At 33.5% G+C, this 27,060-nt stretch overlaps 2 protein-coding genes across 2 annotated transcripts; both read left to right on the top strand.

Moving 5' to 3' along the window:
* Positions 1 to 377: 377 nt before the first annotated feature.
* On the top strand, positions 378 to 8,824 carry LOC123716270 (cleft lip and palate transmembrane protein 1-like protein). The gene is made up of 9 exons (XM_045671927.1): positions 378 to 763; positions 888 to 1,074; positions 1,350 to 1,486; positions 1,863 to 2,145; positions 2,507 to 2,695; positions 3,177 to 3,376; positions 4,461 to 4,712; positions 5,703 to 5,811; positions 7,070 to 8,824. Exons 1-8 carry the CDS (start codon positions 495 to 497, stop codon positions 5,794 to 5,796), a joined length of 1,611 nt encoding a protein of 536 aa, XP_045527883.1. The 5' UTR covers positions 378 to 494; the 3' UTR covers positions 5,797 to 5,811; positions 7,070 to 8,824.
* A 449-nt stretch (positions 8,825 to 9,273) lies between these two features.
* Positions 9,274 to 26,892, top strand: LOC123716352 (putative phosphoenolpyruvate synthase). Its single transcript, XM_045672048.1, has 24 exons — positions 9,274 to 9,700; positions 9,820 to 10,189; positions 10,626 to 10,874; positions 12,861 to 13,029; positions 13,620 to 13,727; positions 13,990 to 14,226; positions 14,734 to 14,861; positions 15,085 to 15,246; positions 15,978 to 16,159; positions 16,981 to 17,129; positions 18,155 to 18,279; positions 18,598 to 18,739; positions 19,063 to 19,210; positions 19,289 to 19,555; positions 20,050 to 20,184; positions 20,696 to 20,845; positions 21,417 to 21,581; positions 22,263 to 22,470; positions 23,150 to 23,391; positions 23,754 to 23,902; positions 24,675 to 24,902; positions 25,435 to 25,624; positions 26,113 to 26,230; positions 26,632 to 26,892. The coding sequence occupies exons 2-24, from the start codon at positions 10,000 to 10,002 to the stop codon at positions 26,763 to 26,765; spliced, it is 3,975 nt and encodes a 1,324-aa protein (XP_045528004.1). The 5' UTR covers positions 9,274 to 9,700; positions 9,820 to 9,999; the 3' UTR covers positions 26,766 to 26,892.
* Positions 26,893 to 27,060: the final 168 nt, after the last annotated feature.

The raw sequence follows: 27,060 nt of genomic DNA, 5'->3' as shown, positions 1-27,060 counted from the left end.
TCAATGAAATAGCTTAAATTTTGATTTTTTAGTAAATAAGTGCCGATATTAGTTAAAATATGAGCATTAACATCAATATATAAGAAAATAATAAAAATAAAAAGTATAAGTATGCTATATTATTTAAAAAAAATTGTTTCTTCAGCCTAGTTATTTTCATAAATATATATGCACAAAAAGCGTTTAATTTTTACGAATTTGTTCATATTATATATTTCATTTTAATACATTATAAATAAGTCTATCTAATGATAAACTTGTGCTTATACCCAAAACACTACAACTGCTTTAAAGCAATGGTTGATCTGTGCATTTAGCATAGTCTATCAAAATGTGGTCATAAACAATAAAATCTGTGATCATAAATTAAGAATAGAAAATTAATTAGAATTTAAAAAATTAAAAATTCTACAGCGAACTGAAAATTTGTTGGGTTCTTAAATTTTTTATATTATTATAAACCTAAGGGTTAAACTTCATTAACACTGTATACAATGAAATACATTTCGTTTACCTTAATCGTATCTTTATTTTTTGCTGGTTATGTTATCAATACAATATGGAATTTAGCTGAAATATTTATACCGCCTGAATGTAGTCGTGGCGAAAAATGTTTTACGTCTTATTTAGCTTCAAATCCTGTGCAGTGTCTAGTGTTATTTACTTCAGTTACCGAAAATCCTTATAGGGAGGGGATATCGGGTGCGTCTGTAAATAAAGTCCACACATCTTTAAAATTTGATTACCGCAAATCTTCAAAAATGTAAGTGATTTAAATAAAAACAACTCTACTAAATAATCTATACTTTATATTTATTTTTATACCTTAATCTTATTACTTTTTAATTAATGTATGTCTAGAAAATATTTTATTTTGGAATTTACAGGGTTGTTAATTTAAAAATACCTCGTCGTACTCGAAATAATGGATCTTTTTATATGCATGCTGTACTATTGGATGAAAAACGTCTGTATGATGATTTTATTGATATATTTAAGACAGAAGCTGTGCATACTTTGCCTCTTGTCACATTTATGGAACCACAGGCAGAAATGTTCAATCTTCTACAAGCTGTAAGTATTTTTCTTAATGTCCCCTTATCTCCTCTTATTCTATTTTCAGTACTTATTTAATAAGTTAGTATAAAAATAAAATCAAATCAATTAATGATTATATTTTTACTAAAGCATAGATCCTTTTCCATCAACATTGAATAAAAACAATTTAACAAGTAATCTTATATGTAACAGTGCAATTGGTCTTTATCAATAAGGGTGTAAGATGTAAAAAAATATTAAATTTAAGTTTTCTTTAAATATGTAAAAAAATTGTTTGTTTTTCGTAACAGAAAACAGAAACGAAAGCCCCACTGAATAAACTTAAACCATATGCCCATATAACCACCGAGGCACCGCTGTCAATATTGACAGATAATTTAAACTTGCCTCCTAAAAAAATTCCTGGGGAATTATATGCCTATTTGAGGTAAGCTATCTTTCACATGACTATTTATGCATAAAATATTAAATAATCAATCATTTAATGGCGTTTTATATCACTATTTATTATATATTGAACTGCAATGCTCTGTACAATAAAACCTGTATCAGTACAAAATAGCTTGCTAAATATCCTAGTTAAGTTGTTGTTTAATAGTTTTGGGAATACATATTTTTGTATACTTTACTTGCCATTCTTTGTAGCTTAACCTTTTGTGCTCCAATCCAAAACATATTGTTTCTTTACCTTTGTGGTAAATTTATTTAATATACAAAAACCTCGCCTCAAAAATAGTTTTGGGAAGTTAGATAGTTCTCAAACTGAAGTCTTGGTTTATTAATACTTTGTTTTATTCTTTAAGGATTAAACAAGGAAAATTTTTGCCAATAATCCAGCATAATGTTTTAAAATCACGTATATCCCATTTACAATTACTAAATAGCAGTAGTTCAGAAGTGAATGTGACTGTAGATGTGGCACCAACATCATATGGTGTGTTAAGATTGGCATTGCATGTAAAATTGGCACTAGAGCAACTTCAGATGCTTGGCTTCAGTGAGAAGGATGTGGATGATGTTAAAGGAATATTTGCTGACACAAATTTGTACCTTCTATCTGCAACTGTACTAATTGCAAGTTGTCATGTAAGTATACTAACAAAAATAATGTCTAAGATTGAAATTCTGAAAAAATCTCTTGTAATTTTCTTTGCTTTCCATAAAATGAACTTTTATACTTTGACTATTGGTTATAAAGAATTATGTACTTCTTTAATTTAATTTGATCAACCTTGTTAGCATATGAACCAAAAATCCTTCTAAAAACGTCTTTAACGTTTCATGTTTCTCTAGAGTAAGCTAGTAACACATAAATTACTAAATAAAATTCCATAAGAGTGATAGTTTTCTTACCTTCACTTTTGATAATTATAAATAATTTTCAATTGATCATGTTTACCGAAACATACATTTATACTGTAATATAATATATTGTGTGGATTTCCAGCTGCTATTTGATTTCTTGGCGTTCAAAAATGACGTGTCGTTCTGGCGTAGTAAGCGGTCTTTAGCCGGACTGTCGGCACGCACTGTATTGTGGCGGGCATTCTCCCAACTTGTCATCTTCTTTTATCTGATTGATGAACAGACGTCCTTACTGGTTCTAGTGCCAGCTGGTGTTAGTGCTGTTATTGAGGTATCTTTGTTTTTATTCAACTACGCCAAATTTGTTACACTTCCTGCTTGCTTATTTCACCAATACTAAATAAATAAATAAATATATACATAATGGTATTGCTGAAGATGAATATTAAAAATCTTAACCAAGTCGATAATTTCCTGTATCTGTTTTAATAATGTTTTTTTGTACAAATCCTCACTTCAGAGTTGGAACCATTTTTTTATTTTATATATACATACTTATTGTAAGCAAATATTTTGGTTTATGTGATATTTTTATATGTCTATTTCTAATTATAATATGTATAAAAAATAATTAGTGCAATCAAATGAATCAGAAATTTCGTATTTGTCAATAAATTTCTCGTAGAAAGTCATATCGAGATCATCAAGTTCTGGTGTGTTCCAAGTAAGGTAAACCTGTTATTAGGTATTCCCGCACGTCTAAATATAAACAATATACGTATCATAATGTTGACAGCTTTAATTTTTCTCAGTTGTGGAAAGCTAGCAAAGTTCTGCACGTGCGTGTGTCCGTATCAGGCGGGCGTGTGCGCGTCTGGCGCGAAGAGGGTGACGCTGGCGAACAGCAAACGGCACGAGCGGATGCAGAGGCCATGCGCTACCTTGCCCTCGTGCTGTACCCACTCTGTGCCGCTGGGGCCCTTTACTCGCTGCTGTACGAGCCACATAGGAGGTACAGTGTCTCATTGCAATGATCATTACACAGATAGGAGTAGGATAATATTTGAGTCGTCAAATAATTACGATAATTTACCCCTTTTGTACAATACATGTGCTTTACTAAAGATTTTCTTTGGACCTCAAAATTAGGACAACACATGATACAAATTGACGTAAATACAAAAAAATATGAAAAGCGGTTCCATTCCATGGGATTTCCAGTAGATACAGTTATAATACAAACAAAAATTAAAGTAAAAACTACAAATATACAAAAAAATTGAACTATTTGAACCCTGAATTGAATTATCGGTACTGTGTCTTAATGGCGTGGCCTACCTAAATAGTAGGAGTATAGCCAGACACGCGTTTTAGCATTATTATATACTTATTTAATTTAATTTTTAATTTATAACAGCATAGCATTTATTTGTTTGATGTACGTGAGTGATTAATATAGAGTAAAAACAAAATCCTCGATTATTTAAAGCATCGTTACCGTAAAATTATCGTTTGGTGATAATTAAATTAACTTTAAGATATATCTGAACACTAAAGTTAAACATATAATAATAATCAATGGCGCTACAACCTTTTTAGGTCTGGGCCTCAGATTTCTGAATCTGTTTCATGATCATTTGTTAATCTAATAGGCAAGTAGGTGATCAGCCTTCTGTGCCTGACGCACGCCGTCAACTTTTTGGGTCTAAAGCAAGCCGGTTTCCTCACGATGTTTTCCTTCACCGTTCGAGCTAATGTTACATGCGCACATAGAAAGAAAATACATTGGTGCACAGCTGGGGATCGAACCTACGACCTCAGGGATGAGAGTCGCACGCTGGAGCCACTAGGCCAACACGGCTCACTAAAGTTAAAAACCAATTGATTTTAGTATTTCTGGCTTAATTAACAGGCATACTAGACATTGGAATAAAATTTGTTTAACGGAATAAATAATTTGATAATTGTTTTCTTCTCTGTTTTTTTTTTCTTTAGTGTTTAGGATTTTTGCATTCTGATTTCTTGTATCAGGAAGAGATTAAACGATTAGGGAATTTTTATTTTTGTTTTGTAATTCAAATAATTGCGTTTAACAGTTGGTACTCATGGGCGCTGCATAGCGTTGTAAATGGCGTGTACGCATTTGGGTTCATACTGATGCTGCCGCAGCTTTTCGTGAATTATCGGCTGCGGTCGGTCGCAGCACTCCCTTGGCGTGCCTTCATGTATAAAGCTTTCAACACCTTCATTGACGACGTTTTCGCCTTCATCATCACGATGCCCACGGCACACCGCGTGGCCTGCTTCCGCGACGACATCGTGTTTCTCATATATCTATACCAAAGATGGTAAGTATTTTTATTTTTTTGTTAATACAGGACTCTAGTTGTTAATTGTAACTATCCTTACTTTCCTCTGTAGATTAGAAACAAAATTGTATAAGCTGTTCCTGAGATTAGCACGTACAATTTAACAAAAACAAATCAGGTTTAGAATATTAGTATAGATTACGAAATTAATTAACTATGCACATTGCATTTCTAACTTTTACTCATTCTAACCTTAACTTTACATTAATATATGATAACTGATGTATATTAGGTACTACTTAAAGATCAACTTAATGTACAAAAAACCTTCCTAAATATTTCATATATTTTGTCACATGGCAAATTAATTTATTTGTTAGGTGTACATTTAAATATGAATATAACTACTTCTAGGAATGCGAAGATGTATTTTGTTCTTGCTCAATTTACAGAAGCAGTTTGGGATTTCCAAATACCCTAATATAATGCTAAAGGCCGACAACGTATCTTACAAAATAGGTTTTCATGATCAGTGGCGTAACAATAGGGTGGCGGGGCTGGCAAAATGCCACGGGCCCCCGATCCAAGAGGGCCCTAGCCCAAGAGGCCGTGAGCTCATTTTTTTTTATTTTTCTTTCATTGGGTATGAAGGTTTCCTCACGTTTCCTTCACCGAAAAGCTAGCGAATAGATGATGAATGCATTGAGATATTATGTTCTATGGATGAATGCCATTCCCTCGTGCCTAAGAGAGGATTTATTATCGTGGTATTAGTGGGACATATACAACGTGTAATTCAGGGCGCGGAAAATCTAGTTTATTGCTATATATACATAAATAATTTTATTAAAATTAAACTGAGTACAACGTGAAGATTTTTACTGATAGGGCCCCATCGAAATAAATTGCCACGCGCCAGATGGTATAGTTACGCCACTGTCCATGATAGTTACCTTTTCAAACCCGCAGGCTTATTTATAAAAAGTTTTATTTATAACAACGTAAATAAATCATTTTTTTAAATTATAGGCTGTACCCTGTTGACAAATCGCGTATTGATAGCGCCCTCAGTATGGACGAGAACCCTGATGAGTTGGAACCTGCCAAGGAGAAGGCTGATTAAGGTTGTTACTAACAGGTAAGATGTAGTGAATTTACATTAATTTGTGTACCTAATATTTAATTTGTAAGCCTAAATCCTCATAGGGAGCGTTCAAGTATTACGCTACACAATTTTTGGAGATTCTTGAAACCCCCCACATGAAACGCACCGTAACGTTTTCTGTATTCAATAGTAAAACGTTTCATGACCAAACCCAGTGACTCTTTAAACGTAAAACTTACCATTATGTAGTGTAAAGTGGAAAATAAGATTAACAATAACGCGTAATTCAGTCCCCGCCCCGCACCGTACCTTTTTACCCCCCCTTAAAAATTCGTTTCGTAATACTTGAAAGCTCCCATACTTAAATATCCAATTCCAACAATATCACATACAAACTAGGGACCTCCTTTTTTGAAATCGGTATAAAACACATGAATGTATGTCACAAATGTCCTTCTTTTTGTGGTGCCACTCCAATTACTAGAAGTCCGGAGTCAATCTCCGAAATTTCTCCTTGTTAATTGCTAAACAGCTGTCTTGAATATTCTGTAATGCTATTTTGCGCCTACCAGTTTTACCAATTTTGCCCATTATGGTCTATAAAAGTCTGATATAACCAACATATAAGACTTGTCTACTTGATGGTGACAGATAGGCTTAATATTTTGAATTTTTAACCCTAAAATCGATAAATGCTTTCGCTTAAGTAAATGGTCTCATCTCGAGCAATACCCGTAGGTATTATCATCGTCATATTACGTTCGTTGAATAAATTAAAAACGCACCGTCTTTTGTTTTAGAAATTGCCCCAATAGTTCACTTGCCTTGAAGCTAAACGAAGTTGGTGCAAAGGCCCTTTTAAAGATTCCTAATTTTTGTTGTTTCCTCATGTTGTTTGCATTTACAATACTTTCGAATTCTTTTTTCTTTAATATTCTATTGCTCTTAAATTGTTACAATTAGTTTCTGTTTAGAGGGTCCCCCTTTCGAGGCAAATGCCTGATTCAATAAGGACCAGTTTTCCCTCTATTGGGCATCAAGAAATCAGTTGGCCCGCTGCCTCTTTATCATCGTCCCATTTTGCGGAAGGTAAGAAAGTAAGGCCGCTACTTTCTTTTACCTACGATAGGTTCTGGAGACGCGCCACGTGCCCTGCCCATTTCCACCAGTCCACCTCAATACTATATACCTGATTATACTATACTGTCTCCAATGTTATTTGGATTATTTCGTTTTTTCTGAACCAATCACAATTGATTTTTTATAATTTGAATAATATTTTGCGTTTTAGGCACGTTTCCTAATCAACTTCGTAGGTCCGGATGTAGATCACAAAAACTGACAAACGAACGGAGACGCAGAACGCAGTGACTGGAGCTATTTGCACAATAGTCGTTAAAAATTATAGATAAGTTTGTGCTATCATTTATAAAACGGCAAAGGCTAAATCTGGAATTGCTGTTATTAACGCTTAAACGAATTTATTTTAATGTATGTGACTGTATTTATTGTCTGGCGTGTGTTGTACAACACCTATGTTGCTCAAAAATGTTTTAAAATATATTTCATCATTGTTAATAAGCTTAGCATCTAGTTTAGGAAGTCCTAATAAAAAATACTTTGCGACAGGTGTGCTCTGGACTTATATGGTCCGTGGTCAAGCATCAATTCCATACTGGGTTAACATGACCGGCATTTCTCTTTTTACAGGAAATTTGTTCATTGCAAAATAGATTTTAACACAAAGATATAAAGACGCTACTACAATTCACTACAATTGTAATTATTATATTGAACGTAATTGTATTCTAATAGAAGTGGTAGAGTCTCAATTATAGTGAGTCACGCCGCTTCGATGTTTTAGACGTAGTTAGATAAATATAATTATTTTATTTTTATATGTATTTAGCATGTACTTTGTTGCATATAGAATTATTAATGACAGGTTATTCTATGTGTACTAAATGACATCATCTCATCTAGAAAAATTGCGCTTCCTTGTTCCTTCCTACCAGGCTCGTAATCGTGCTCTGTTTCATGTTCTTCCCATCAACATCAACTATGCAAAAAACTCAGTTTTGTATCGCGCAGCCCGGCCTTGACTCGTTTATTCTATCGCGGAGTATGGTTAAAAGGAGTATTAAAAATATCCATAGCGCAAAATCACCTGCATCATGAGCATACCCCACTTTTACACCATCACACAACAGCCAAATTAGATACCACTTAGTTAAATGTATCGAATAGTTTTTGTTGTTTGTTCCCTTTTATAAATTGTTGTACCTACGTAATCCATCTCTGGCTATATTTTTAGCGTAATTGTTTATTATATAATTTTTTTAGATGTAGGATTACAAAATAAATAGCAAATGAATTGAGCGAAAATTATTGCCGTTGAAGTAAGTGCACAAAACCTTTGTTTAAGATTTAAAATTACAATTTTGTTTGTCCTATAGTTAATTTTGTATAATGTTGGAGTGACTGGCGGGTTATAAATATGTATTTTCGCTTTTTCATTTTCTTTTCATTCTAGTAAATACGTGATATCAAAAAAATTGTCGATTTTTGTTTGATGAATCAGGAGTTATGTAAACAGTTTAATAGAAGAACTTGCTTAACCGTAGCTTGCAACATCTGTCGAGCTACTCTATTTTTCATTGCAATTTCCTTATAGATTTTTCAATAAAGATTGGGATCGAGTTTTGAAAACTTAACGGGAGTATTAAGGTAACGGAACTAATTACTATATGTTTTTAAATAAAGAATTCGACCGCCGTCATTGTATGTTATTTTCACTAAGATATACCTATTATGACTAGATGGGAAGCAAGTACGGTATTATCGTTATGAATAAAGGATTTGTAATTTCATCAGCATAACTAAATTATGAAAAAATTTGCCTTCGATTTTGCTCGTCGTGAATACCACTAGAATTAAACGCATTATTTATTGTTTATCGAAAGAGAGGCTTGCGTTTTAAGGCTCCAAAAAATAAATAGAGGCTGATTAAATTTTATCTATCTATATATATATATATATATATATATATATATATATATATATATATAGATCTCGTTGCCGTAGTCTAATTATAATGTCATGTATTTTTTATTGTTGTGTAAAAATTATTTATAAGGTATTTTTAGCACATCAACATTCCTGTTTATGTATTTATTATGTAGCTAATTATATTATAAATTTACTTTGAAAAATGTTCTTCATGGCTCTTGTATTTTTATTATTATTTTCTATCCTGTAAATTAGTTATGGAGGCTAAATATTCAAACGAATTATAAATGTTTAAATTAAATGCGATACAACAACGATATCTCTTTTATTTATTCGGCAATGAACTTGATCTTTGGGTTCATGATAAAATTGAACGCTGGTTGAATGTTATGTAATGGAAGTGCGAGAAGTGTAAAAAGCGATACTTTAGATTACGAGCTAATACTATTTCTATGTGAGTATGTTTTTGAAGATGCGGGAAGACTCTGATTTTGTTTAAGCAGTAATTTAAAATATTAATTATTATTTTCTGTTTCAAATGTTAATCCTTCGAGCTTGAGCATCTCAGCCAATTACTTTCCGTTAGGACAGCGCACATGATAGCAGGCTGCTCCTAAAAATAAATATGAATGTTGTTTGTGGTCTGGACTGCAGACTATATCTATAATAGATTAAATAGGCTGCTTAATATCTACCCGCTCACAGTCTTCAACCTAAACATACGATAAACACCTTACGCAGTGTTGGAGATGCTCTTGAGACATAATATGTAGTTAAAAATTTCATTCATTGGCATGTACATGAGAAGATGTTTACTCGTGAAACTCAGGCGTGATGAAAACAGTTGAAGAAATAAAAATTTACTGAATTTACTTTAAAGTTTGTTATGGAAGAGCTGGAAACCCTGACACAGGTAATGTTTTACTTAAAAGGGTTCCCAAATCCTACACATTATAATAATTTTTTGTTAAATTAATAAAAAAAAAATTAAATTGTATTTCATTTTTATTCGCCATGTCCTCAATTTTACAGATTTCATAGATGGTGTGGAGTCATACAAGTCGTAGTTTAATTAAAATCGTTATGGAAATATTTACGAATGGATTAAAGAATAATAAATTGGATTTTGTAACTTATTACGCTAAGTATAAGTAATCGTTCGTTTTAATATCGAATTAAAGATTGCGCCGTTTGACCAAGGACAAGTGACCAATGGCTAACTGGTATGGTAAGAGATTTACGCATTCTGTCATACACCGTAATACTCAGAGGTCGTGTGTTCTAGTCAAAGCCATGATGTGGACGGATTGGTTTGATCTTGTAGTACGAGGCGGTTTATTAACAAGTGCAATCGTTGTGTATTTAATATTCTTTGCAAAATCTTCCAATAAGAAGCATTCGGGTAATTACGTCCTTGTTTTTTGTAAACTTTTTAACGCTATCTGTGAATGTTTAAGTTTTGTGTTGTCAATATTAATGTAATTACTTGATGTATATTTAATTCCTATTGTATAAATTACGTCATTTTTTTGTTGCTAATTTGTATTTATCGCTGATAATTCGGTGTTTGATAGTGATCCATGTGCACCTATTTTCATTTCGATAATATTATTTAGTGATATAAAACTATTAGAATGCACGGTTGTAAAACTTCTGTAAAAAATGGACAAGACACGTCCTAATATTTAATGTTCTATTATCAGATTATGTCGTAGTCATTTCTAATACACAATAAATTTGATAACCTTTTATAACTTTTATCATTTAGCTTAATCTAATAGTTGTGATTTTTAATTAACAATCCGGGCCAGCTTGAACATTTTTTAAATATTTCAAAGGGTGGAATTATCTTAAATATATTGCCGCACGTTACACCGTAAATCGTTGGAAGCGTACTGTGCGGCCAGGACCACTCTACGATGAACCACGACCCTGGCAAAGTAAAGGCTTTGACGGTTTCACATTTAAGACAAGTGCACCCGACGGTACAGCTATCGTTCTGACTATAAAAAAACTATATGGGACGACGCAACTTGCTGAAGTTTACATATATGTGAAGTTACTGGACGGAACTTACAAGGTGCCTAGTGAGTATTATTTTATAATTACACTATATTTACAAAAGCTAAGGGTAAGCTAATGAAATTTAATGGTGAGGCATATTTTAATTACACAGTTCTGACAAAAAATGTGAAATTTATTTTATTTATTTATTGTATAAGTGTTCTTAATATAAAGGAAGGTGGTGTGGTGGAGACACAAACTGTACACAGTTTTTCTATCCACCAGGACGTCGAACATATTTAAATCATTAACATATATATATATATATATATATATATATATATATACTAAGGCCAGTGACATATAAACTGTAAATTTATAACAATCAAACCATTCAAACGATTTAAAATTGCACATAAAACGTCATAAACAAATCTAAACGCTGACGCGCCATAGATAGCCGATGCAAGAAACCTGTTCTTGTCGAGAATTCTCATTCACATACAGGATGAGTTCCTATATTCGAATATGTTTTAATGACGTATATTGCATAATTTTTGTTATGCATAATTTATAATTGTTTGACTTATGTAGTATTTTTTTAATTTAAATTTAATATTGTTTCTTGTTATATTAGTAAGAAGTGTAGCTGGTATCGAGTTTATTAAATTTGGAATAATGTAATCTAATGTTTTTTTTCCCATATAAGTTATTGTATTTGGGTAATAGAAATTCGTTTTTTAATTTTCTACGTGTTGAATCACTATTCACTATAGTGAGTTTTAATTGTTTTGAGGTAATTTTCTGTAAAGTAGTTTTTATTTAATAATCCTAGTTGCACTTTCTCGTGTATAGGTATAATTTTGAAAAAATGCAAATAGCTTTCTGTAGTCCTCTTTATATTGTGATTTTAATTTTATGGGAGCAATTGTTTTTAAAATACGTATTTGTATTGCAAATATTTGATTTAGATAAGTTTTGCATGTTCTCCCATAGCTTGAAAGTCCATATGTTATAATGGATTCGGCTAGTGCTTTGTATAATAGTAGCAGAGTTTTAAGAGGTATTTTATGTTTTATTAAAGTGAATTTGGCAAGTATCGCTCTTAGCCTTTCACAGACAGAATTAATGTGCATTTTCCAGGACATTCGGTCATCTATTGTAAGCCCCAGGTACTTATGGTTATGAACTAATTCTAAGGTGTTGCAGTTGCAGCTTTTGGGGTACGAGTTAAAAATACACCATAATTAAAAATAAAAACTTAACGTTAAAGACGTTTTATCTCTTTGTCTGGTATTATATATTCTTTAAGTAATATCTCCATACAGACAATAATCTTTAACTGTAAGCTACCACCTAAACTCCAATAAATAAAGAAGTGTAGGCCAAGTGGTTTCAGCGACTCTTCCTGAGGTCGAAACCCATTTTTCAACCTCGCTCTTATGATGAAGGAAAACTTCGTTAGGAAACCATTACGTCGACGGAGTTTATCAGGCCCAATTGGTTGATCACCTACTCGCCTATTAGATAACAAATGTTCACGAAACTGATACAGATCGGGTTGTAACAGCATTAGTTTATTTTTAAGTAATAACCAATATCTATTGCGACGCGATGAAAATTTCAATTGGGTTTGAAAATTGAATTTTCGAGCTACTAAATAAATAAATACTACATTACATTTTCTGGAAACAGTTCTAAAACTACATGGAAATTAAGCGTTTTTCGTTTGGTATTGGGGAGAGCGAATGCCAGTCAATGCTATACAAATTAACCAGTCCATAATTATAATCATTATTGGTTAAGTACGAGACAATTGCTAAACCAGGTTACACAAATAATGTTACTATTTATTTTGTGATTAGATATATTGTTTATACATTATAGTGTAATTCGGATTGTCATAATCCCACGATAGATTATTTTTCCCGTATTAGAATATTTTTTGATGAAATTGTATACATATGAAACCTACATAAAATTTATGTCGTAGTCAAACTCGTAATGATAGTAAAAAGAGAATGCAATCTTAGTTTATAGTATTAACTTATTTACTGTATTATATGTAGATGATTCGGGAACATCGATTAGTCCATGGGAGGATGTTCCATCGGGATGGAGGGGAGGTGGTCTCAAGGTTGAAATACTGGAGCCGCAGGATCGCTGTAGGATATCATTCAATGGCCTCCTTTTATGCAATCAGGACGGTGTTATCCGTCATGTGAAATTTAATTTTATGTATGTATTTAAAACATACTAAGTCGTACCACAACCAAACAATTAGCTACTGATCTAAGAATTGAATAATGAAGGTGTTAATGAAGTCATGTCATTATTTAGTATTGTCTTTTGTTAACATGGCTTTTACACATTAATACAAATACAAAATAAATAACTTATAATTATTTTAATTTAAAATTATGTAAATAATTATAAGTTTATAATAATAATACATAGCTTCAATCCGTTTAAAAAGTGTTTTCTTTATTATTATTTTTTAAATTTTAATAATATTTAAATACAACAAAATTCAATGTTTAATTGTTTCATTGTGATCACAAAACAACTTTAAAGATTGTTTTCATAAAGAATACAATTATAGATAATATAGTTTGTGCCTAATATTGACAATACTTTTAACGATGTGATTATTGGTCTATCTCAATAATAGACTGTCAGTCTTGCTTTATTCATCATCATCAGCCTGAGATGCATGTACTGGACGATGCAGTATGACGTCAGACGTCAAATCCAGGTCAATCGGCTATATTCATCATAGTCTGGCACATTTAACCAATGCTTTACTATGATACTTAAAATGCTTTCAGCTGGGCGTCTGCTTCCAAAGTTACGAGATACCCTAAAGACTGGAGCAACAATCTCGTTGCGGAGTCTCTAGTATCAAAACCGTGCAAAGGACCGTGGAAGGAATCGTTGTAAGCTCAATTTATATTATTATATAGATCTTCAGTTTAGATGTTTGCGATGTTCAGATGACGAGAAATTTAAACACTTATTGGTATTTTATCCTAGTCTCGTGTCAAAATTCTGTTTATCTAATAATTGCCACGCAAATATAATGCTAAGCAAAAGACTCGACTCTAAAAAATATAATATCTATATTTTTTCCTGCTGTCATATATAGTTTTTTTATGTAACAAAAAATATTAAATTTTAATGTACGCATTAATATAACAGGAACAAATGCATCGAAGGTTCAGGCAGCTGGTCACAATTCGGAGCCTTACAAGGAAGATTCCAGGCATTTGAAGATGGAAAGATATTAAAGAGCCAGTATCTCAGGTGTAGAGGTGTGAAGAAGCGTTATTGGATGGCCACAGAATATGGACCAAAACGGGCGATAGCTATCACTGCCGCAGCAAAAGATGGCACTGTCCTCAATCTCCAAGGGTTTTGCTTTAATGATATTACTCAGTAAGTATGGTGTTATTGTGAACGTTTGAAAGCTGAAATACGCAAAAATACTTCTCAATTTACTTAATTTTCAACGGTCTTTTTTAATAAAGACTTTTGTGAGTGTCCATGGGCGGCGGTATCGCTTAACATCAGGTGAGCCTCTTGCCCGTTTTCCTGCTATGACATAAAAAAATAAAAGAAAATAAAACGAAATTTTGATGATATTTTGATTTCATATCTATGTATTGTTATTCTTATGTATTACGTATTTAATTGCCGAAATATATTTACTTTGTTCGAATACATTACATTATACATAAGTGTGTTCGTCATTTACAAAATGATGATACGAACTGCCTACGTGGCCTAGTACTTATCAGTTATCGCATATGAAGTTTCTATTCTCGATTTTCAATGCACCCAGACATGTACCCTACCTACCTACATCTACCCTATGTCCCATTAGGCAGTTTCGGTACTTTAAAATGCAAAGTTAACGATTTTCGTATTAATTATTTGTTGCAGATGTATCACGGGCACGGTGAGATTGCCCAACTTCAGTGTACAGGCGATCACGTCAGCTGATTTGGACTTGAAGGAATTTTGTGAAACGTCTGCCGAGATACCAAAGACGTATTCCATAAATATAAAAGGTACCTACATTCCGTCTAAAAAATTTAAAGGCCTTTATAAATTATATAAAAAAAATATTATATTGCTATTTTGTCATTAACCCTGATGTCCTGGGTTTGGTTCCAGGCGAAACAACAGTGCCTTTCCGCACTAAAAATATCAGGAGGATCAACTGTTCTTTTTTAAATCTACTCTTCTATTATTGCTCCAGTGGTATCTTATCGATCTATTTCACATTTTCAGCTGGAAATCGATGCCTGAAAGTAATTCTTAGGATACCCGATGAAGGCTCTAGTCTGATAAGTGGAATTTACCAAGAGCACGAAATCCAGTACCGAATGATCTTCGTTGAAATATATGGAGAGCATGGCACAGGCTTATTGGAATTGCAATATGAACGTAAAGGTAAAGTTTAATAATCATATCTTACGTTTTTACAGCAATTTTCTTGTGAGGTTGTACGATTGAGATATGACAACGATAGTTTTTGTATTATATTGTGTTACTCAGTGGCGCATTTAAAAATTTACAAGGTATAGCCTGTGATGTTTTGCCGCCCTTGCCTCTACAATTCTCATGTCCTAGATTATTTTTAGAACCAACAATTTCATTGCAAGTAAAATAGTTTTTAGGTTGATTTTTGAGCTCACGATTGAGACAAACAATCCAGTTCGCCAGTTGTAGGACTGACATTTATATTGACAGTTCATAGGGGGAAGAGGGAAATACACTTTCTGCAAGTTTGCTCTTTCACTCATACAAAGTGTATATGTAAAACTTTAGAAAACCGTAAAAAATATTGAAAAATTTACCCGCCCTAGGCATACTCAGCCTTCTAGGAAATACCGTTTTTTGTATAGTATAAATCTATGTACAAGACATCGTACGGCAACAAACACTTAGTCACTTTATCAGGCACAGAAGGCTGATAACCTGCTTGCTTTAATCTGATACCGAGACCATTGGGCTAAATCGTATATATTTCTTTGAAATTATTAAGGTATCTTAAAGTAACACGTAAACATTTATTACATTTTAAGAGACTAGTTTTTAGTCTCTACAGTCGGTGGTTTTAGGACAATAAAAATAAGAAGAAAAGGTTTAATTTTACACTAAATTATTGTGTGAAATTTTAGATAAGCTCTCAAGTCCATTATCTATCAAGTCGGGCCATAAGTTGAGGTGGGTGGAGTTGAAGGACCTGCCAGAATGTACGCAGTATTGCGTAGGATTTGAGGAGTGTGCAGCCAGCTGCGTTCAATTGGTCGGAGGCAAAGGGGCCTCTTTAGCGCTTCTGGCTTCTGTGCAACATGAGGAGGTATATTCATTCATTATCTAAACACTTTAATCATTAGAAAACGCCTGTATGTTTATGACTAGTTTGTAAGCGAGCAAGTTTCGTTTTTGATAGTTGCCGACGGTAACAACAAGTATGAAATTTTATTAGAAAGATCTTAGTCTGTATATTATCTATAATTACTCAAACATTACAGTGTATGTTTATGTTTAATTCTATATATTAAAATCTATGGCACATGTGCCGATGGTGCGTTTTGGGGCCATTTTTATTAAATTTAAAGCGTCGTGAGAATATTATCTCCATGTATCGTGCCTAATCAGACAAACACGTTGTTATGACCAAAAAAAGCAATTACAGTAGAATAAATTCTACTTTATCATTATAAAGCATGTAGAAATCTAGACTTTGAATTCATGAGTTTAAATTGCCGATTACTTTTAGAAGCGACACCATAACTGAATTCGTATTTCTACATGCAACATAGTCATAAATATCAATGTTAAAATGCGCTTTTTAGGCACTTTTTGCCGCGGCCGCACCACCACTATATGGAACTAGTTACCGTATTTCCGAACCGATTCGACTTAGGCTCCTTCAAGATAAGAGCGTATCAATTCCAAAACGGCCGGCACTTGCAAGTCTTCTGGCAGTGGCAGTTCAAACGGACATTCGTTTTCGGCGGTATCACTCAACATCAGCTGAGACTCCTGCTCGTATGTCTCCAGTACTGTAGAAAAAATCACGAATGGTATATAAATACGTTATTGTAAAAAGTACACGGCCCCTTCTACGTTGCTCGTAAAAAGTAATACTGTATCAAAAAAACGATTGTCTTCCAGGACTATCAAGTGCCTCCAGGGTTTTGTATAACTACTAGGGCTTTGGATAAATTCCTTGATCAGCACCCTGACGTGATTGCCGCCATCAAAGAAATAGAGGCTGCTGCGGTGGACTATGATGAAGTCACATTCAAGGACAAATGCCAAACGTAAGTGTTGTCTGATGAGGCAAAACATTAATTAATTAGTAGATAAAGTTAAAGAATAATCAGGAACATTTCATTATAAATTTTATAAATATATATATTATTTCGTAATAAGCGTTATTATTATTATTATATACAAATCCCATGACAATAATTAATGTACCTCAGTACAATTTTATGCGAAAGTGCAAACAAAGATTTGATTTGATTAGATAATAAAAATATTACAAAAATTGTGGGAACTAAAATAAAAAATATTGCGTAAGTATCAGTTTACTAATCGAGCACGATCTACATAGATTTATATCTATATCCATATAGATTTTATAAATCTACTAGCTGCCCCTGCGAACTTCGTTTCTCCTTAATATGGTTTCAGTTAGCCTTAATACCGTGACACAAAAGAATAATTTCACCGTTGTATCGTCACTATAATTTGAATTTGATTTACACTTCGGTCTAAGTAACACGTGGTTGGCTATGCTAACACCAAAAATTAAAAAAAAGTAGGAATAATTGAAATTCACGGAATTTCGTTTACTACAAAATAAATTTAATTTATACTTTAGCCTCAATAACACGTGGTAATCATGATATTGAATTGTAGCTAATATGACACGTTTGTCGGTTTACCATAGCAGTGCCATTGATTACTTACTCAATCCAGTCGAAAAGTATCGGCATCTGTTAGAATCTTTTGGAGTTAACAGATAATTGTGACTATCAATTAATTATGGACAAATAATTTGCAATAAAATAAAATTGCGACTATAATTAAAGATCTAAGCTATGCTATCTCTTAAGTTGGACCAGACTGCTCACGGTGTGCCAATTTAATTTAAAATCGGTTAAGTAGTTTAGGAGTCCATCGCGTATAAACATCGTGACAGGAGATTTATATATATTATATAAATCTATTATATGTTTTAAGTAAAACCCATACATTTTGCATTCCACTTTGTATACATTTCCTAAGACCATTTTAATCATGAAATAATATTTGTATTCAATGTTTTGTTATGTTTCAGAGTTACCCAACTATTTTTATCCAAAGAGATATCAGGAGAACTAAAGGACGAAATCATAAAAAGTTTAGAAGTCTTAAAAGCCAACTGCCTCAGTACCGAACCACGTTATGCAGTAAGATCTTCTGGTGAGTATATCGAAGCACTTGATTGTGTCAACATCGTCTCTGGACCAATCACAGTCAAGCGTTCGATCAGGAGTTTCGTGTTGCAAATGTTAAATCTTAGGGTTCTTTATTACAAATACCAGTTGTTCAATCAAGATAAATTTGGTTAGAAGGACCTGAAACCAAAGTTTGTACTGAACAAAAACGTCGGTTTATCTATATGAGTATAGATTTTTAATTTAAGATTGTTTATTCATTTTTTTAAATTTCTATCTTTTCCGTGGTTATTATTATTATTATTAGTATTATGGTGGTTATTATTAGTATTATGATTGTTAGGTGTGGGTGAGGATGGTGAAGCATTGTCAGCGGCGGGACAAAATCATACGGAATTGGGAGTCCGCTCGTCTCGAGATGTACTACATGCGGTTCAGGCTTGCTGGGCTTCCATGTTTGCCTTCAACAGTGCCTATTACAGGAGGTGAGTATCTTGTTGGTCAATTTCCCACTGAGCGGGATTTTCGCCGCTAACTTAGTCACTAACACAAAAAAAAATTTTTGTTGTTCAAAACGTAAAGTTCGTTTACAGTTCAACTGCATAAAGCCTTCCGAAACTTAAGAATATGTTAAATAATAATAAAAATTATTGGTAGAAGCAGTAACACGAATGATCATTTTACACGGTGACATGGTTCATCTATATTTGCATCTTAATATAAACCTATATACCTAAAAATTCCTCTGGCCTTTGGACTAAAAACAAATTATCAGAAACCTAGAGAGATTAATGTATGTATATCGCAGGCAAAACGGTCAGCCGTGTTGTGTGCAGGGTGGAGTAGTGGTACAAGAGTTAGTAGAGGCGCGGGCCGCTGGAGTCATGTTCACTTCTCACCCACAATACGGGGATCCTTCAAGGCTTCTACTTACTGCCAACTATGGATTGGGAGAGGTTCGTAGAAAACATATCGCACGGATTGTATTTTTTTTAGGATATATTTGTTATATTTAAAGATATTCCTTCTTACAGAGTGTGGTATCCGGTATGGTAGAACCTGATACGGTAGAAGTCAAGCGTAGCATGGACGGGACAGTGTCTATTGCACATATCGAAGTTGGTAGCAAGGCGCAAAGAGTAGTAGCAAGGGAGGGCAAAGTGGAATCGGAAGATGTCTGTGAGGGCGAGAGGAAAGCTCCATGTTTGAGTGAAGAAGAGATTATGAAGCTGACAAGACTAGGAATGTTGCAGGAGCAATTATGGGGCGCCGGAAGAGATATTGAATTCGCCATTGGCAAGGTTTTTTTCTATTAGTTGTTGCGCGTGACTTTATAAATTCAGTCCCCTTATGGGTCTGGACTTTAACTTCTTAATGTTTCATTCATGTGACGTCAACCTTCTGAGCCAGGCACGTTCTTGATTGTTGGGTCTAAGACAGTTTTCACACGAGATTGTTTTCTATTGTAACAAGAGATACAAATATCTACTAAATAGGTCGGAAAAGTTCGTGATTCGTCGAAAACGCCACGCAAAATATTTATAGTAGTACATCTGTACAGCAGCATTAAAAACTTTCTGTCAAACCAAAATAAGTGATTATTTTAAATAATGTTACTATAATTACACTACCTATTTAATTTAATTTATAAATGTATAATTAAATACCTATATATACCAAAATTAGAACATAATACATATTTTTATAATATATAACATATTTTCCATATCTCGCTTAACACGCGTTCTTGGTAGGGTCCCTGAGAAATCGTCTTAAGCGAGTTTTACTGTATTAGGACGGGACCATTTACCTCCTGCAAGCTCGTCCTATCACATCTTTGGAAGCCTGGACTGAGGAAGAGTTACTGCATGAGTTGGACTTTCCGGTTATGTCTGATGACGAGCTGATTACTTTCGCTAACGTGGGAGAGGTTAGTATATTATTTTAAGTAGAGTAAAATAAATCTAATGAAAATGTAAAATAAATAAAACAATGAAATGTATATTTTAGACAGATATCTCGGTTCCATTGTAGAAAATAAGTGGTTCCTTGTCGCATCCTTCTTAGCTTACGAAATTAAACTAGGACGTTAAACTTTTATACTATTTTGTTTCTCTCTTGTAACTGAGCTTGAAATATTTTATATAAATTTTTAAAGCAACATTTTTATCTAATTTTTGAGTAAACCCTGTTACGTGACCAATCAATATATAAGTGCTTTATCGTACAATAAAAATAAGTGACAACTCAGATTTCTTAACATACACTCAACATAGGCACAATTATGATTCAACCTCACTACTCAGGGTTAAAACTGTTGAAGCCACTTGGCCAACACCGCTCTTTTATTTTACATTCTCCATGAAATTGACGAAATGTTAAATGCTAATACATTTTATTTTATGTGTACCAGATGCCCTAAAATGTATTTTGAACTTCAGGTTCTGCCTAAGCCGTTCACAGCGCTGTCATATGACTTGGTGATATCTCCCTTAGAACGGGGGATATCTGCCCTGATCCCTGACGTCGAAGACAAATATTGCAAATCTGTAGTCGTCACACACAACAGAGGCGCTGTCGCTCTTTATAACGTAAGTACTTTGTTTTATAATTTTCTTTATGCAATGTTTGTCAAATATTGGAATTTTTGTAAAAATATTTAATACGGCAACATTAGAAAAGCTTTAGAATTAAAACGGAACAATGGTGCGGAAGGCCCGGATATAAATCATTTCTTCATTAGATTCACTCATCTTGACAGTACGAAAAATACATAAAAATCACACATTTTTCTAATTTGAATTTGGAATCTTTTTCAAAATTTAAATATCTATTGATACCAAAACCAGCCAGATAGAAATAGAAATAAATTTATTTTATTACAAGTTCATACATACTATAGTGCGAAAAGACTTTTTCCCCAATCTAATATATCGCAAATGTCTAAAAAAAATAACATTATTGTTAATCTAGCATTTATATTTCAATCAATAAATTATGTACGAAAGCAGAGTAAAAATCCAATATTGGTTATTAAATTACGCAAATTACAATTTAAATAGAATACAGAGGATTAAAACATTATTTTCAATTGATCACTAAATTACTATGACGTGCTGTTTACGGTGGTATAATTTTAAAATAGGTTTTTATGTCCTACAGTCCGTGTATCGGCGCGTGCCTAATACAATCGACGTGAACCTTCGTATGCTCGAAATGTCTATTCACGGTCACCGTGTGGCGAACGATGCCATCCTCAGTACAGCGCTGCATCGCCGTACTCCTGTCCGTACAGACCGACTGTGGTCAATTCTTGACATGATAAAGGTACTCTACATTTAGAATATATTAACATTAAAGTTTAGACCTAGTCTGTGTTGAATATTTCTTTGAAAAACCGATTCTTTTTTTTTAATCCACGTTTTTTCTTCGTAGACTATATTAAAATGAAAAGGCCTTTTTGGGCTTTGTAGAGTAAGTGTAAACGGTCTAATATACAGTTTTCATACGACAGTATAATTTTTATATTATGTAAGAACAAGTGATCCGCCGCGTCTGTCAGTTTGCGATAAATTCAAAAACGTAATTACTGTCACTACAGCATCAATGCGTACCTCAATATCTAGAATAATTCAGAAGGAACGTGTAGTTATATAGTTTTTAAAGATTGCCCATGTGTAGCTGGGGCGGTTCGCTACTTCATAATGAATGGCTTCAAAAGGTAAGGTTTGTAAGCCATAGAAGTAGATATTTAACAATCCGAAGATCCTGGTTGTGTCGTTACAGCAACAGCTTATGATGACAATTGCCTCAACTAGTTCTTACTAGTACTAGAGGCAATTGTTATGGTTACAGGCTACATCCTTGGTAAAATTATTATCGCGTTGAAACTCCTATACTTGCCTATTAAGATAAATGTGGAATAGATATCGGTATTATGTGACCCATGCCTCAGTATACACTTAATTAGTTTTTATAAGTAGGTATTAAGATTATTAACCCTTTCAGAATCTCTTTATAGCAAAATGGAGGATGAATGAAACAGTTGAAGCTGTAACGAAATTGAATATTGACTCGAATGGTGACATTTTAGACTTGTGTAAAGCTATCACTCAATTTGACAATACTCGCTTGTTTATGAATCACGGCATTACTTCGGTTGCGAGTACTTTTACGCAGTTCATAGCTATGTCGATACTATTAGAAGGCAAAACAGGTAATAGTTGCAACAAATATCGGTTAGTTTATTCCGCTCCTTTTACTATCGCCACTATCGAATACTAATTTTGTATTTTTAGCCATACAAAGCATATACTTGAATGGTGACTTAAAATAAAATGACATTGAATAAAAGATAATTGCGTTATTCTAATTATTAATTTTGAACAACCTCTTAAATTCATTAAAAGATTTCCCAATTCAATGGTCGCCTCTACGCATACATAGGATGGCTTTGATTTGGAATAAAACTTTTATTTAATTTACAATATTATCGGGCTTATAATTGTGATGAAAAGTGAGTCAGTGGCTACTTTAGCAACACTTTTTTTGCTTTATTATATTCCAACATAATTTCTATTTATTTACATTAAGATAAACACTTTTTGAATGGATTAAAGCTATGAATTATTGTTAAAAACTTATAATTATTTACATAATTCTAATGTTTAAATTTTTTCCGACGTTTCGCGTGCTTTTAAGCGGGCGTGGTCACGGTGACTGAAGACGAAAGGTGTTAAATGTCAAAAGTATCACAGCTGCAGAGAAAGTTGTGTTATCTGTATTTATTGCCCCAAAGTTTTTTCTTTAACATTAAATATCGTAGTAAAAATAATATGTAAATAATCCAAAAGCACTTAATCTGTATCAACTTTAATTACCATTTAATATTTTAGACTTTTCACCGGAGCAATGCAGCGAAATAAGCGCAATGTTGAACTCGGGTGACGTCCTATCAGCTGAAGTACCTCAGGCTTTGGCGACGTTGGCCCTGATGTTAGAAGAGTCAGGAAGAGTAGAAGAATTTAGGAAACAAGACCCGAAGATCGCTTTGCAGTGGCTGGAAGTCAATCTTCCTTCAGTATACGAACGAGTCTCCGAGTTCCTTGAACAGCATGGATACAGAGCTATTATGGAAGTAAGAATATGCAAAAATATAAATAAACTTTCTGTACAAAATTTTAATTCATAAATTTCGGGTGTCATTATTTTCGGCTTTAATAATTATTATCTACTCAACTTACGTTACGTAAACCGTATCGTATCTTATTACGGTAATAGTCTAGGTAGATATTCAAGCGCTCACAACATGTGAATGAAATAATAAACATTAAAAATTAATTATTATTACTACAATATTTTTTCTTAAATTTATCGTGTTTTTTTTTGGGATTATGTATCCCTGAAATAACTGTTTCCGTTATTCCTTAATAACTGTTAGAAGATTATATTTATACATATATAACATGAATAATCTTATATGCTTTTAATGTTTTAAAGTTTGACTTATCAACGAAGCCATGGGCGCTGGTACCGGAAGAGATGATGAAGGTGCTAATGCAAGTTGTCCCTGATCAGCAGACTAGGCCCTCTATCTCCAGGGATGAGGTGATTGATTCTCTCAAAACTCCACAAAAACCTAATACCAGGTAGATGTTCTTATATTTCTATTCTGAAAAAAAAACACTGTAAACTCTAGTATTGTCTTTGGTTAATATAGCTTTTACACGTTGAAAGAAAACAAGTTTTTAAAAGTGTAAACTCTATATAACGACACTGAAGGGACTGCATTTTATGGCGTTATAGAGAGTTAAATCCTGGTCAACGGCAGTTTACTCTTGCAAGTAATCCTAATTTGTAAACAAAATAACGAATATCTTAGAAAGTTCGTATGAATGATGTCGACAGTCGAGTTTATTACGGGCTAGGATAATTAAGTGATAAAATAATGTACACAGTTTCACTACTATTAGCAACTTTATTACTCAATTGTTGTTGTTATTGAGAGTGGGTGTAATGCTATACTGAGTGTATCATTATATGGAAGACAAGCTAAACCAAGCAAAGCCAATTGACTTTGACGCTTGAGGTAGTTCGTCGTTAAATTGAGCGACGTTATATTTTAACTACGCTTTAACTGGTTATATTAATCCGAAATTTGGAGTTCTATAAATTTGTATTTACACAATTTGTATATTAGAGATGTTTTTACAACAGTAACTTCAACCAAGGTCTTCAACCATCAAGAAACTTGTACCGGAACTTGACTAAATCGCTTGAACTCCTACTGAAATCTGAAATAAATATTATTATTATATGTGAAGTGTATAGGAGCAGAAAAAAACTATATTTAATGATGCGTTAATTATTCCTATATTTTGTCCTTTTCGTGATAGATATGAATAAATAAAATGTTTCCAGAAAAGCCCTTCGTTGGATCCTGCCTCTATGTCACCGTACAGTGCGATATCGGGAGAGTACAAAGGCGAACGTAATCCTGGCTGTTCACAAGCTGCGGTTGGCGGCTTTAAGACTGGGACAGCTCATGGTTCGCGACTGGTATCTGCCATCTGCTGAGCTAGTCTTCCACTTCAGAACTCACGAACTAAGAACCTACGTGCAAACGAGGGATCCCGTCTTGTTGAAAAAGTGACAAATTTTTATATTTTCTCTCACTAAGTATTCGTAATACGCGATGATATTATACGCGTGTAGCAAAAAGTCAATTTGGAAATTAATTAATTCTTCATAAGCTGTACCCAGTTTGTCTGAGTATTAAAAGTTAACGTAGAAGCCTTAATTATTTCCGAACCAATTCGACTTAGGGTCCTTCAAGAAAAGAGCATACAAATTCTTAAAAGGCCGACAGGGCACTCGCGAGCCCTCTGGCCTATGTCCATGGGCGTATCACTTAACATCAGATGAGCCTCCTGCCCGTTTGCCCCCTATTTTATAAAAAAAATATAAGTAATATGCAAACATATTCTAGGTTACTTTAATTCTTTATTTAACTTCTGATTTCAGTTCATTAGAATTAAAATTATGTTAACAATCATAAAGCATGTTTTTTAGTTACATGTTTTGTAAAATGCGATATTTTATTATTGATTTCCATTGAATTTTTTTACACAAAGACGCGTTCATTTGTACTTGTCTCCGAATCTTAATGTTTCGTTTTCAGAGCCGTCCAGCGTCGGAACTATTACGATAAATGGGCCAAATTTAAGTTTGCGGAACTGAATAAGGGTTGGGTGGAGCCATTGACGACTACTGTCAGATCGAGTGGGGCTAAAGGGGCGCGGGTCACGGGGACTTCCGTTTGTGGGGGAGAAGTTATTGGCCGAGCTTGCGTCGTCCGGGACTTAGCAGAGGTAATGGATTTCTCGTAAAAATACCAGATAAATATTATGACAGCAATATTATCTACACTTAGATATCAATTTGTGATACTAGCCGTTCATACAAAACCTTTTATATTCCTAACGACAATTTATATTCGTTAAAAACATATACAACTGAATTAGTACCTAATGAACGAACCAAACCATTTGTTCACTCATACATTATAATCATTTTTAAACTGATCAAGTTGATTTATATTTTATTTTCCAATCAGGAATAAATACATGCTTGTCCATATTATTGGCTAAGTAAACATTGTAATTGTTATATATTTCTAAACCCAAAGTTTGAGTTCCAACCGGAGAATAAATGAATAATCACGAACATCCACCAAAATTAATTTTATATCAGCGTAAATACAACAACTTAAAGATCAATGACTATAGTTTAAATTATATGCTACCCTGACCTAGCCTAAGTCTTTTTTTCTCTTACGGTCGTAAACCGAACATTTCAGATTGGTGAGCTACGCTCCGGAGATATACTAATCACAGCGTCTACGGACATCGGTTGGTCACCGTACTTCCCACTACTGGCTGGTATCGTGACGGAACTTGGGGGCCTCATTTCGCACGGTCAGCCTTTAGTTTATTGTCTTTAACTTCAAAGTCATTAACATATAATAATTGACAAACAATTAACGTTGTCACAGAATGTGTTACATAAATGTATGAAATCTCATAAGCACCGTATGTATGAATTTTAATACAAATATCCGACGGAGACAAATGAATATAGAGTTCCATACTTAAACTGATAGTGACTATCTAATCTAACTATAATCTAGTAACTGATTTTACAGTAATAATTGTCTCGTACTTTGAAGGGCATTCGGTAGTATCTTCATGGACAACAAATGAATAGTTTTTAGTTGTTAAGGTTTCAAAACTAGTGCTCGTTTAGTAATTTCAACTATCAACCAAAAACTTTAGCTCTGGAAAAGATTTAACTGGTTTTTTTATGAAAATCGTTTCAGGCGCTGTCATTGCCCGCGAGTACGGTCTCCCATGTGTGGTGGGGGCGGGGGGTGCCACCAACATGTTCAGCACTGGAGATACTGTCAGGCTCACAGCTGAGGGTATCGTAGAGACTGTTAGCGAGAATAGCTAGCTTGACAAATATTGTCAAGAGAAGATACAAATAGATTTTTTTGTGTAAGGCAATCGTTGTTATGTCTAGGAAGTATTGGCTTATACTTGTGATGTGTCCAAAGTACAAACATACATTTATATAAAATGATATTTCATATAACAAAATATTTTATTTAAACAATCCAATAATAAAAATATCAAAAAAAAGACATTACAAAGGCATTACAAAACGCTTTACCACAACGCATACATATCCAAAAGTCATCACTTGTTCAATAAGAAGACGATTTAATGGTTTTCTAAATGAAAAATAA

The sequence above is a fragment of the Pieris brassicae genome, chromosome 11 (assembly GCF_905147105.1).
Source record: "Pieris brassicae chromosome 11, ilPieBrab1.1, whole genome shotgun sequence".
Classification (NCBI taxonomy): Eukaryota; Metazoa; Arthropoda; class Insecta; order Lepidoptera; family Pieridae; genus Pieris; species Pieris brassicae.
Note: the sequence above shows the minus strand (reverse complement) of the source record. Positions and strands in the feature narration are given on the sequence as shown.

What these genes read in the sequence shown, in the direction of transcription:
- LOC123716270 (XM_045671927.1), top strand. Translation starts at nt 495, where the DNA reads ATGAAATACATTTCGTTTACCTTAATCGTATCTTTATTTTTTGCTGGT. An exon ending in TGTTCAATCTTCTACAAGCT is followed by an intron (nt 1,075 to 1,349) that starts GTAAGTATTTTT and finishes TTTTCGTAACAG; the next exon opens with AAAACAGAAACGAAAGCCCC. An exon ending in CTGTACGAGCCACATAGGAG is followed by an intron (nt 3,377 to 4,460) that starts GTACAGTGTCTC and finishes TGCGTTTAACAG; the next exon opens with TTGGTACTCATGGGCGCTGC.
- LOC123716352 (XM_045672048.1), top strand. Translation starts at nt 10,000, where the DNA reads ATGGCTAACTGGTATGGTAAGAGATTTACGCATTCTGTCATACACCGT. An exon ending in GATCCCGTCTTGTTGAAAAA is followed by an intron (nt 24,903 to 25,434) that starts GTGACAAATTTT and finishes TTTCGTTTTCAG; the next exon opens with AGCCGTCCAGCGTCGGAACT. An exon ending in TGGGGGCCTCATTTCGCACG is followed by an intron (nt 26,231 to 26,631) that starts GTCAGCCTTTAG and finishes AAATCGTTTCAG; the next exon opens with GCGCTGTCATTGCCCGCGAG.